The sequence below is a fragment of the Ornithorhynchus anatinus genome, chromosome Y5 (assembly GCF_004115215.2).
Source record: "Ornithorhynchus anatinus isolate Pmale09 chromosome Y5, mOrnAna1.pri.v4, whole genome shotgun sequence".
Lineage (NCBI taxonomy): Eukaryota > Metazoa > Chordata > Mammalia > Monotremata > Ornithorhynchidae > Ornithorhynchus > Ornithorhynchus anatinus.
The window spans coordinates 477,630-490,789 of record NC_053179.1 but is presented as its reverse complement, the minus strand read 5'-3'; the positions used below and the strand labels follow the sequence as shown (position 1 = coordinate 490,789).

General features: G+C 47.4%; 1 protein-coding gene across 1 annotated transcript in view; it reads right to left on the bottom strand.

Moving 5' to 3' along the window:
* The window catches only part of LOC114808753 (guanine nucleotide-binding protein subunit alpha-11-like), a 99,631-nt gene that overhangs the window by 27,613 nt on the left and 58,858 nt on the right, over positions 1-13,160 (bottom strand). Inside the window, exon 5 of the mRNA XM_029056587.2 lies at positions 9,875-10,004. Within this exon, the coding sequence (XP_028912420.1) occupies positions 9,875-10,004 (130 nt within the window). The remainder of the gene's footprint in view (positions 1-9,874; positions 10,005-13,160) is intronic.

Here is a 13,160-nt window from a genome sequence, read left to right as displayed (position 1 = left end):
GATCAAGATAGTTCAGAAAGTTGGAGCTAGGGCTTGGGGGGTAGTAGATAACTGTGACTAATAATTGGAATGGATGGTAAGGGTGGATGATATGGGCTTCAAAGGAAGAGAAAAAGAGATTGAGGAGGTGGGATGGTGAAAAAGCGTAAATGAGGAGTGAGAGGGAGTTGATTGAAAAAAGTTCAGAGGTGGCTTGGGGTGTTAAGAATTACAAGAGGAAGGTTTGTTGGAGAAGGAGAGATTTTAGGTGGTTTTTGAGTATGGGAAGAGCTGTGGCCTCTCAAATTCAGCAAAGGCGGGAGCTTCAAAAATGGGAAACACTGAGTGAGGGGAAAGAGATGGGTGAATCAGTCAATCAATCCACCAATCAGTTGTATTTATTTAGCACTGTGCTGAGGACATGGGAGAGTGCAATGTAGTGAATTTGGTGGACATGTTCCTTGCTCAAAGGAGTTTACAGTCTCAAGAGGAGTTCCCAGTCTAGTCAGGAGCAAGAGGAACACACAATCAATGGAGGATGTGTCCCAGGCAGATATCTACAACAGAGGCATAAGAGAACCACACTGAAATAATAATTATGGTATTTGTTAAGCGCTTATTATGTGCAGAGCACTGTTCTAAGCGCTGGGTAGATACAGGGTAATCAGATTGTCCCACGTGGGGCTCAAATTTTTTAATCCCCATTTTTACAGATGAGGTAACTGAGGCACACAGCAGACAAGTGGTGGAGCTGGGATTAGAACCCATGACCTCTGACTCCCAAGCCACGCTGCTTCCCTGAAATATGTACTACTCCGCTGCATTATTACTCTTTGAGACACAGGCTTATAAATGTTCCCTCTTTTAAATGTCTACTGCCTTCCCTGGACGGATGGGGCAACCCATCAGTGGCTGTGTAAGGTAGTCAGGAATATGGCAAACCTTTGAGTGGTCACAGAGACAAAATGGTCATGTCAGGAGAAGGAATCTGGAAGAAAGCTGCATGGTCTCAATTGTGGAAGGGGCTCTGATATCTCCACTAGTTATCCCTACTGACTTTGGTGATTGAGATATGTACTTGGACAGTACATTTCCATGAACCATCTCACCTCACTTCAACAGGGACCTCCCTACTGCACTAGCACATTCATAACCGGTCACTCTCATTCTCATTCAGACTTCCCTCTGAACTGTAAGCTCCTAGTAGGCAGGAGATGAGCCTGACAGCTCTGTTGCACTGTGCTCTCCCGGATGCCTGATGCAGTCTTCTGAACAGAGTGGGCCCTCAATAAATACCATTGATTGATTGATTTAAAGAAAGAACAAATCTGTAGAGTTAATAAGTGTGTCCACAAATCAATCAGGGTGAGCATCCAGAACCTGACCTGCTCATTGGACAACTAGCTATAGCTCCCCCAGACATGGGTGGGCAGAAAAAACCGGGAATCAAACAATATGTAATAATGACTACCACTGAGCTTTTACCAAAAAGCACCTTTTTTCATATATCCCTTTGGTGGAGTTCAAGATGAGATAGAAATGTTACTATCAGATGCAATGAACTAGCTTTCTAATGACAAAAATGTTCTCTGAGCCATGTTAAAATGGTTACTGGGATTTGACAAGTATATAACATTTGGAGCTATAACTGAAGGTTCCAATCCAAGATCTGCCACTTGTTTGCTGTGTGACACTTGGCAAGTCACTTCACGTCTCTCTGCCTCTCCTCTGCAAAATGGAGATTCAATGCCTGTTCTCCCTCTTACCTAGACTGTGAGCCCCATATGGGAAAGGGACCACGTTTAACCTGATAACCCTGCATCCAACCCAGCACTTAGAACAATACTTGACATAATAATAATAATTATGGTACTTGTTAAGTACTCACTATGTGCCAGACACAAAGCAAATCGAGCTGGACACTGTCCCAATCTTGCACAGGGCTCACAGTCTTCCCGCCCATTTTACAAATGAGATAACTGAGGCAAAGAGAAGGGAGGTGAGCTGTCCAAGGCCACGGAGCAGACAAGTGGTGGAACTGGGATAAAGCCCCAAGACCTTCTGACTCTCAGGCTTGTGCTTTATCCACTACACCATGCTCCTCCTCTATGGAGTAAGCACTTAATTAATGCTGTTATTGTTACTAGTAGTGTCAGTATTAGTACTAGTAACAGTGGCAGAAATCTGGGTGGGGATTTACAACTATCGTGCTTGTCTTTGGTTAGGAGGGATAGAAAAGAAAGTGGAAAGGAAAAGTTGGGCAGGTGACAGCTATGGCTATGGGAGAAACCATTAAGGTCAAAAATATTAAAACAATAAAAATTAGTGCTATTGAGTGTAAAAGGAATGTTGGGAAGGCCAGAGAAATAATAGAGAGATGGGCAAAATTTGGAGTGTTGAGAGGGGATCAAAGAAAGAATGGGGAGAAAGGATGGCATCTATATATATATCTGTGGTTTATTCATTCATAATAATGTCTGCCTCCCACTTTAAACTGTAACCATGTTTTGGGCAGGAAATGTGCCTAGAAACTCTCTTAAACTGTACTCCCCCAAGAGCCCAGCACAGTGCTCTGCACACAATAAACTCTAAATGGATACGACTGTTTGATTAACTGGGGCTCACAGTCTAAATAGGAGGGAGTGTACGATTTAGTCCCCATTTTACTGATGAGGTTACTAAGGCCTAGAGAAGTTCAGTGACTTGTCCAAGGTCACACAGGGTCACACATGTCCCTCCTCCCCCCCTCCTCCCTCCCGCCCCTTCCTATCCTCCACTTCCCCTCTCTCGCTCAGCGCTCTTTCCCGCTCTCTCCTCTGCCTCCTCCCCCACCCCGAACCCCACTTACACAGCGCTACTCCTCTTCCCCCTCCCCTCCTCTCTCCCCCACCAAACCCCCTCTTCACCCCCTTCCCCCTTCCCCACCCACACCCCATCCCAGTCCTCCTGTCCCACCGCTACTACTCATCCCCCTCTCCCCGTCCAGGACCCCGCCACCTCCTTCCCATCCAAACCCTCCCCTCCCCCAGCTCTCCCCCCTTTCCCCCCCTTGCACCCACAGCTACTTTCAAGTGTGGCCTCTGGAACCCCCGCTCCATTACAGGTAAACTACCTTTCATCCATGACCTTGTCCTTTCTTGCTCTCTCCTCCTCCTCGCCCTTTCAGAAACGTGGCTCACTCCCGAAGACATGGTCTCCACTGCTGCTCTCTCCAGTGGAGGCCTCTCCTTCTCCCACTCCCCCAGACTCACCGGAAAGGGAGGAGGCGTCAGCTTCCTCCTTACACCCCGTTGCCGCTTCCGCACTATCCCTCCTGCCCCCTCCCTCTCCTTCCCCTCCTTCGAAGCCCATATCATTTGCCTCTACCACCTCCTCCAGATACTTGTCGCTGTCATCTACTGCCCTCCTGGTCCAACCTCCGACTTCTTCAACCACCTAGACCCCTTTCTCACCTTCCTTCTCTCCTCTCTCTGCCCACTCTGATCCTCGGAGACTTCAACATCCACATAGATGTACCCAGTGACTCCTCTGCCGCTCGCCTGCTACCCCTCCTCAACTCTGCCGACCTCCTGCTCCACCATACCGGGCCCACTCACCAACTCAGTCATACCCTCGATCTCGTCATCTCCTACCGCTATCTCCTCCCTCACCAACTCTGAAATCCCTCTCTCTGACCATAACCCTCTCACCTGCCTCATCTCTCACACTCCCTCCCCCTGCAAATCTCAGCTACTCCCCAACAGAGACCTCCGCTCTCTTGATCCCATCCGTCTTTCCAAAAGCATCTCGCCTCACCTTGCCGCCCTGTCCTCACTTCCCACTCTCAATGATCAGGTCTCCGCTCTCAATTCCACCCTCTCTACTCATCTCAACTCTCTCGCCCCCCTTTCCCTCCGCCGCTCTCGCTCCACTAACCCACAGCCCTGGATCACCTCCTGTAACCGCCTCCTACGCTCCAATGCTCGAGCTGCTGAGCGCTGCTGGTGAAAGTCCAAGCACCAAGCCGACCTCACACACTTCAAATTTATCTTTTCCTGCCTTAACTCTGCCTTCTCCTCCGCCAGGCAAAATGTCTTCTCCTCCCTCATTGACACCCATGCCCATCACCGCCGCCAATTGTTCCGGACCTTTAACTCTTTCCTTAGACCCCCTGTTCCTCCCCATACCCCATGCCTGCCCAATAAAGGGGTCACAGTCTAAACGGGGAGACAGCAAAGCAAAACAGAACAAAACAAACAAGACAACATCATCAAGATAAATAGAATCAAGGAGATGTACCCCTCATTAACAAAATAAATAAGGTAACAAATAATATGTACAGATTAACACAGTGCTGAGAGGAGGGGAAGGGGGAGGAGCAGAGGGTCGGGGGAGGGGAGGAGGAGCACAGCTCAGTCTGGGAAAGCCTCCTGGAGGAGGCGAGCTCTCAGTAGGGCTTTGAAGAGGGGAAGAGAGTTAATTTGGTGGATGTGAGGAGAGAGGGCATTCCAGGACAGCGGTAGGACGTGGGCCGAGGGTCGAGATTGGGACAGGCATGAATGGGACCGTGAGGAGTTGAGCAGCAGAGGAGCGGAGTGTATGGGGTGGGCAGTAGAAAGAGAGAAAGGAGGTGAGGTAGGAGGGGGCAAGGTGATGGAGAGTACCACTGACCCAGAATGCCCTCCCTTCTCACACCCGCCATACTAACTCTCTTTCCCTCTTCAAAGCCCTACTGAGACCTCATCTCCTCCAGGAGGCCTTCCCAGACTGAGCCCCCACTTTCCCTCTGCTCCTTCTCCTCCCCTCCCCATTGCCCCTATTCCCTCCCTCCGCTCTACACCCTTTCCCTCCCCACAGCACTTGTATATATTTGTACATATTTATTGCAGGCTCGCATCTCCTCCCGCCTCCAGGACGTCTCCACCTGGATGTCGGCCCGCCACCTAAAACTCAACATGAGCAAGACTGAGCTCCTCATCTTCCCTCCCAAACCCGGTCCTCTCCCAGACTTCTCTATCACCGTGGATGGCACGACCATCCTTCCCGTCTCTCAGGCCCGCAATCTCGGTGTCATCCTTGACTCGTCCCTCTCGTTCACCCCACACATCCTATCCGTTACCAAGACCTGCCAGTTTCACCTCTACAATATCGCCAAGATCCGCCCTTTCCTCTCCACCCAGACGGCTACCTTACTATTATGGGCTATCGTTATATCCCGGCTAGACTACTGTGTCAGCCTTCTCTCTGACCTCCCTTCCTCCTCTCTCGCCCCGCTCCAGTCTATTCTTCACTCCGCTGCCCGGCTCATCTTCCTGCAGAAACGATCTGGGCATGTCACTCCCCTTCTTACACAACTCCAGTGGTTGCCTATCGACCTCCGCTCCAAACAAAAACTCCTCACTCTAGGCTTCAAGCCTCTCCATCACCTTGCCCCTTCCTACCTCTCCTCCCATCTCTCTTTCTACCGCCCACCCCGCATGCTCCGCTCCTCTGCCGCCCAACTCCTCACCGTCCCTCGGTCTCGCCTATCCCGCCGTCGACCCCTGGGTCACGTCCTCCCGCGGTCCTGGAACGCCCTCCCTCCTCACCTCCACCAAACTGATTCTCTTTCCCTCTTCAAAACCCTACTTAAAAATCACCTCCTCCAAGAGGCGTTCCCAGACTGAGCTCCTCTTCCCCCTCTACTCCCTCTGCCATCCCCCCTTTACCTCTCCGCAGCTAAAGCCTCATTTTCCCCTTTTCCCTCTGCTCCTCCACCTCTCCCTTCCCATCCCCACAGCACTGTACTCGTCCGCTCAACTGTATATATTTTCGTTACCCTATTTATTTTGTTAATGAATTGTACATCACCTTGATTCTATTTAGTTGCCATTGTTTTTACGAGATGTTCTTCCCCTTGACGCTGTTTATTGCCCTTGTTCTTGTCTGTCCGTCTCCCCCGATTAGACTGTAAGCCCGTCAAACAGCAGGGACTGTCTCTATCTGTTGCCGACTTGTTCATCCCAAGCGCTTAGTACAGTGCTCTGCACATAGTAAGCGCTCAATAAATACTATTGAATGAATGAATCTCTCACCCCCAATGATCTGGCCACCTACTTCCTCACGAAAATCAACACGATCAGGTCTGAGCTCCCCAAAGTCACCCCTCTGCCTCTCCCCTCCACCCCACCAACCCCCTCCCCTATGACCTCCCTTCCTCCTCTCTCGCCCCGCTCCGGTCTATTCTTCACTCCGCTGCCCGGCTCATCTTCCTGCAGAAACGATCTGGGCATGTCACTCCCCTTCTTAAACAACTCCAGTGGTTGCCTATCGACCTCCGCTCCAAACAAAAACTCCTCACTCTAGGCTTCAAGGCTCTCCATCACCTTGCCCCTTCCTACCTCTCCTCCCTTCTCTCTTTCTACCGCCCACCCCGCACGCTCCGCTCCTCTGCCGCCCACCTCCTCACCGTCCCTCGGTCTCGCCTATCCCGCCGTCGACCCCTGGGTCACGTCCTCCCGCGGTCCTGGAACGCCCTCCCTCCTCACCTCCGCCAAACTGATTCTCTTTCCCTCTTCAAAACCTTACTTAAAAATCACCTCCTCCAAGAGGCGTTCCCAGACTGAGCTCCTCTTCCCCCTCTACTCCCTCTGCCATCCCCCCTTTACCTCTCCGCAGCTAAAGCCTCACTTTCCCCTTTTCCCTCTGCTCCTCCACCTCTCCCTTCCCATCCCCACAGCACTGTACTTGTCCGCTCAACTGTATATATTTTCGTTACCCTATTTATTTTGTTAATGAATTGTACATCGCCTTGATTCTATTTAGTTGCCATTGTTTTTACGAGATGTTCTTCCCCTTGACGCTGTTTAGTGCCATTGTTCTTGTCTGTCCGTCTCCCCCGATTAGACTGTAAGCCCGTCAAACGGCAGGGACTGTCTCTATCTGTTGCTGACTTGTTCATCCCAAGCGCTTAGTACAGTGCTCTGCACATAGTAAGCGCTCAATAAATACTATTGAATGAATGAATGAATGAATACTTTCCCATCCTTCCCTGCAGTATCCTCAGAGGCGATCTCCTCCATCCTCGCAAGTGCCACCCCCTCCACCTGCGCCTCGGATCCCATTTCCACTCACCTTAGAAAAAACATCGCCCCTGTCCTCCTCCCTTCCTTAACTTCTATTTTTAACCACTCAATCTCCAATGGCTCCTTCCCTTCTGCCTTCAAATATGCCCACGTCTCCCCCATCCTAAAAAAACCCCCTCTCGACCTCACCTCCCCTTCCAGTTATCGCCCCATCTCCCTACTATCCTTCCTTTCCAAATTCCTAGAACGAGTCATCTACAATCGCTGCTTAGAATTCCTTAACTCCCATTCTCTTCTGGACCCCCTCCAATCTGGCTTCCATCACCTCCACTCTACCGAGACTGCTCTCTCTAAGGTCACCCATGACCTCCTTCTTGCCAAATCCAATGGCTCCTACTCCATTCTCATCCTCCTTGACCTCTCTGCTGCCTTTGACACTGTCGACCATCCCCTCCTCCTCCATACCTTATCTCACCTTGGCTTCATGGACTCCGTCCTCTCCTGGTTCTCCCCTTATCTCTCTGGCTGGTCATTCTCGGTCTCCTTCGCAGGCGCCTCCTCCCCCTCCCATCCTTTAACTGTTGGAGTTCCTCAAGGGTCAGTTCTTGGCCCTCTTCTGTTCTCCATTTACACTCACTCCCTCGGTGGACTCATTCGCTCTCACGGCTTTGACTACCATCTCTACGCAGATGACACGCAGATCTACATCTCCGCCCCTGACCTCTCCCCCTCCCTTCAGGCTCGCATCTCCTCCTGCCTCCAGGATGTCTCCACCTGGATGTCGGCCCGCCACCTAAAACTCAACATGAGCAAGACTGAGCTCCTCATCTTCCCTCCCAAGCCCGGTCCGCTCCCAGACTTCCCTATCACCGTGGATGGCACGACCATCCTTCCTGTCTCTCGGGCCCGCAATCTCGGTGTCATCCTTGACTCGTCTCTCTCGTTCACCCCACACATCCTATCCGTTACCAAGACCTGCCGGTTTCACCTTTACAATATCGCCAAGATCCGCCCTTTCCTCTCCACCCAAACGGCTACCTTACTGCTACAGGCTCTTGTTATATCCCGGCTAGACTACTGTGTCAGCCTTCTCTCTGATCTCCCTTCCTCCTCTCTCACCCCACTGCAGTCTATTCTTCACTCCACTGCCCGGCTCATCTTCCTGCAGAAGCAATCTGGGCATGTCACTCACCTTCTTAAACAACTCCAGTGGTTGCCTATCAACCTCTGCTCCAAACAAAAACTCCTCACTCTAGGCTTCAAGGCTCTCCATCACCTTGCCCCTTCCTACCTCTCCTCCCTTCTCTCTTTCTACTGCCCACCCTGCACGCTCCCTCCTCTGCCGCCCACCTCCCACTTAAAACTCACCTCCTCCAAGAGGCCTTCCCAGACTGAGCTCCCCTTCTCCCTCTACTCCCTCTACCGCCACCCCCTTCACCTCTCTGCAGCTTAACCTTACCCTCTGCTCCTCCCCCTCTCACTTCCCATCCCCTCAGCACTGTACTCGTCTGCTCATTACCCTATTTATTTTGTTAATGAAATGTACATCGTCTTGATTCTATTTAGTTGCCATTGTTTTTATGAGATGTTCTTCCCCTTGACTCTATTTATTGCCATTGTTCTTGTCTGCCTGTCTCCCCCAATTAGACTGTAAGCCCGTCAAATGGCAGGGACTGTCTCTATCTGTTGCCGACTTGTTCACTCCAAGCGCTTAGTACAGTGCTCTGCACATAGTAAGCGCTCAATAAATACTACTGAATGAATGAATACTATTTGGCAACAAATAGAGACAATCCCTATATGAAAAAGGGCTCACAACACAACAAAACAAGTAGACCAGTAGATCAATAGCATCAATATAAACAAAGAGAATTATAAAATTCAATCTACATTCAATCTGTCACCGAAGACTGTCAGTTCAACCTTCACAACATAGCTAAAATTCACATTTTTCTTTCCATCCAAATTTCTCCTGTGCTGACTCAAGCACTTATTCTGTCCTGTCTTGACTAATGGTTTGGCCTGCTTGCTAACCTTCCAGCCTCCATCCCTCCCCACTCAAGTACAAACTTCACTACAAGTTCTAAATTAAGAAGTTTAGTAGCCATTACCCCCTTTAAACCCACTAGTGGTTGCCTTTACACAATCAGCATGCAAAAAAATCTTTTTATCATCAGCAATAAAGCAATATTTGTCCCCTCAATCCCTAACTCACTGATTTTCTACTACAACTCACCCTGTAGACTTCACTCCCATAGCCCCATCTTGCTCACTATGCTTCCATTTTGTCTATCTCACTGCCAACCGCTTTCCCACAACCTCCCGATGATCTGGAATTCTCTCCTGCTCTTGAATAGGTCAGACCAAAGCTTTATTTAAGTCATTTCTCCTACAAGATGCCTTCCCCAATTTCTTCTACTCCCTCTCCTTTCTGTGTCCCTTACATACTTGGATCTGTATCCTTGATCCATGCACTTGATATGCACTTGATATTCACCCCACCCTCAGCCCCACAGCACTTAAGTACATCCATAATTTGTATATATATGAATTTTTGGATATTATAATTACATATGCAAATTATATATATATTTAAGTCTGTCTCCCCAAGAGGCTGTAATATCTGCATGGGCAGGAAATGTATCCACCAACTCTATAATGAACTCCCTCAAGGGCCCAGCAGAGTGCTCTGATGTAGTATGCATTCAGTAAATACCACTGATTGGCTGATCAATTTATTGATGTGGCCAATGGTGCAACAGATTACTTTGAATATTATGTAAAATTAACAAATATCCATATGAAAAAACATTGAATTCTTCAGATTTGACTCTCTCATTCCGAGGGCTTACCTCATTATCCGACTCCACTAAAACTTGATCATATTCACTAAGGGCTACTAAAAACATAATGGAGGTCACGTTTTCAAAGCAGTGGATCCACTTCCTCCGCTCAGATCTCTGACCGCCAACATCCACCATTCTAAAGAGGGAAGCCCATACACGTTATAAAAGTTATTTCAGGGGAAGAGTTTTGGTAAATTTTCTTCTGCCCATCATTTTTTGAATCAGAAAAAAAAACCTAGTATAAGTTCTCAGAACTGATTTCACACTCGAAATAAAAGTTCCAAAACTAAGCTTTCCTTAACTACTTGTGACCTGTATTTTACTGAGCTCTCCTTCTCTGTCAGTGATGTGGCATAAGCTGGATCCCTTATTTACGAAATTGGTTCCAGCCAGGTCTCCCATAATGAGCCATTAGGAGAAGACTTCCAAATGTTGAATGGACTTTTCCATGGCCCAAGTATTTAATGCTTTTGTACAAAAGAAACATACTCACGACCTAATAAAACAGCAGCAGCATATCAATATTTATGATAAATACCTAAGAAGAAGCTACCACTGTCATTTTTTATCGACAAAGGGCAAATCAGCCTAATTTGTTTGCCTGGGATACCACTACACTTCAGACTTGTCTCCCAAATTAAATAATTCCCTTATTTAGAGTAGGTCCGTTTTCTTAGGGAAATTTAACTGTTGATCACAAAAATGCAAGAAATAGTTCCTCCAGCACAATATTCCATCTGTGACAATGGCAATATAAAATTTAGATGCTTAATTCACTCTAACAGTTAAAGATCTTCTATAGTCTTCCCACACAGCTTTCTTGAGCATTCTGTTACAGACTCCTATCAAAGAAAACCTCACAGACTCTGTTGTGTTCAAGTGGGTATGTCTTCCGTGTCCCTTACACAGTTGGATCTGTATCCTTGATATTCACTTGGTATTCACTTCACCCTCAGTCCCACTGCACTTACGTGTATATCCATAATTTGTACATATATATGAATTTTGGATATTATAATTACATAAATAAATTATATATATTTTTACGTCTGTCTCCCCATGAGGCTGCAATATCTTCATGGGTAGGAAACGTGTCCACCAACTCTACAATGAACTCACTCAAGGGCCCAGCAGAGTGCTCTTTGTGCAGTACGCATTCAGTAAATACCACTGATTGTATTTTAGTTTAGTTTATCTCTACTAGCTTTAATAGGGAGCAGTGGTTGACAGGCAGTTTCCTCTACTAGTCAAGGTCAGCTCAACTCCAAGCAAAATAGAGTTTCTTTATATATGTGGGTGTACAACATCCGAGCTTACTCTGTAATAGAAGAGTATGATACATGCATGATACATGTCTAAGAGAGGCAGGAGTAAATTATTTGGGGTAATTGCTCAACCCTGCCTCATTCTCCTCATTATTTGCTCTGATGGGCAAGTCCCACTGATAATCGGCCAGGGGTCCTGACCTTCCTAATAATAATAATATTGTTGGTATTTGTTAAGCACTTACTATGTGCTGAGCACTGTTCTAAGTGCTGGGGTAGATACTGGGTAATCAAGTTGTCCAGGTGAGGTTCAGAGTCTTAATCCCCATTTTACAGATGAGGTAACTGAGGCACTGAGAAGTCAAGTGACTTGCCCAAAGTCACCCAGCTGACAGGTGGCAGAGCCGGGATTACAACCCATGATGTCTGACTCCTAAACCCGGGCTATTTCCACTGAGCTACGAAGGAACAACTTCATCCTGCTTGAGATCTTGACATGCCCAGCTCCCCATTAAGACAGATATCTGGACAAGATGCAGAAAGGAGAGGATATGTGATGTGCCCACACCAAGTAAATATAGTGGCTTGGCCAGACAATGTGGAGTTCAGGCAAAAAGCCCTATAATGCTCCACGCCTTGGTACCCTACCAGAGTAACCCTTGTTCATTGGAACAAAATGGGGTTCAAAGGCAAAACAGCTTAGAAGAGATGGTCTGTAGAGGGGTCCTGATCGCTGTGCTTCCAGAGCACTCATCTGTAAATTTGACCAAAAGCACTTTTGAAGGCACTTATATTTTCCAACTTAACGAGAGCATTAAGCCAAACTTTGTCATCTATATTTTACCTAAATGTGGATGTACCCCAGGATATGTTACTAGATTATGTTCCTCAAAAATGTGCCTGAATTTTGAGGTACATTTTCCAGAGTTTTACGAGTAAGTGAAGTTTATAATGTAATATAAATTTAATATAAATGGGTCAACACTATCTTCACCCATTTTCCTCTCCCCAACTTTTCACTTCTCTGCAGCCCAAACAAGCTCCTCCTTGTAAAAATAATAATAATAATTATGATATCTGTTAAGCACTACTATGTGCCAAGCACTGTTCTGAGTTCTGGGGTTGATTCAAGGTAATCAGGTTGTCCCATGGGGGGCTCACAGTCTTAATCCCCATTTTACAGATGAGGTAACTGAGGCACAGTGAAGTTAAGTGGCTTGTCCAAGGTCACACAGAAGACAAGTGGTGGAGCCAGAAGGTCTCCTCTTACTCCATCCAGGATTTGAATTTCTTTTTGTTGGGGCTTTAATCATAACAGCAACTATTAGAGAAGCAGCACGGCCTAGTGGCTAGAGAACGGGCCTAGGAGTCAGAAGGTCATGGGTACTAATCCTGGCTCTGCCACTCATCTGCTGGGTAATCTTGGACAAGTAACTTAACTTCTCTGGGCCTCAGTTCCCTCATCTGTAAAATGGGAATTAAGACTGTGAACCCTATAGGACAGGGGCTGTGCCCAAACTGACTATCTTGTATCTACTCCAGTGCTTAGAACAATGTTGGACTATAGTAAGTGCTTAACAAATACCATACTTATTAAATACTGTTGAAGGTCTAATCATCACTGACACTACTGTTACCTTCTCTTTCCCTCTATATCTTTTCAGTTTATAGCCCCATAACTCATCCTTGCCAAAGTCATAGAATTGGTAGAAAAACTCAAATCGGGGAGAGTGAATAGGTGCCATGGAGCAGCAATCTCTCCCAATTTCCAATAGTAATAACGATAATAATAATAATAATGTTGGTATTCGTTAAGCGCTTACTATGTGCCGAGCACTGTTCTAAGTGCTGGGGTAGATACAGAATAATTAGGTCCCACGCGGGGCTCACAGTCTTAATCCCCATTTTCCAGATGAGGTAACTGAAGCACAAAGAAGTTAAGTGACTTGCCCAAAGTCACACAGCTGACAAGCAGCAGATCCAGGATTAGAACCCATGACCTCAGAATCCTAAACCTGTGCTCTTTC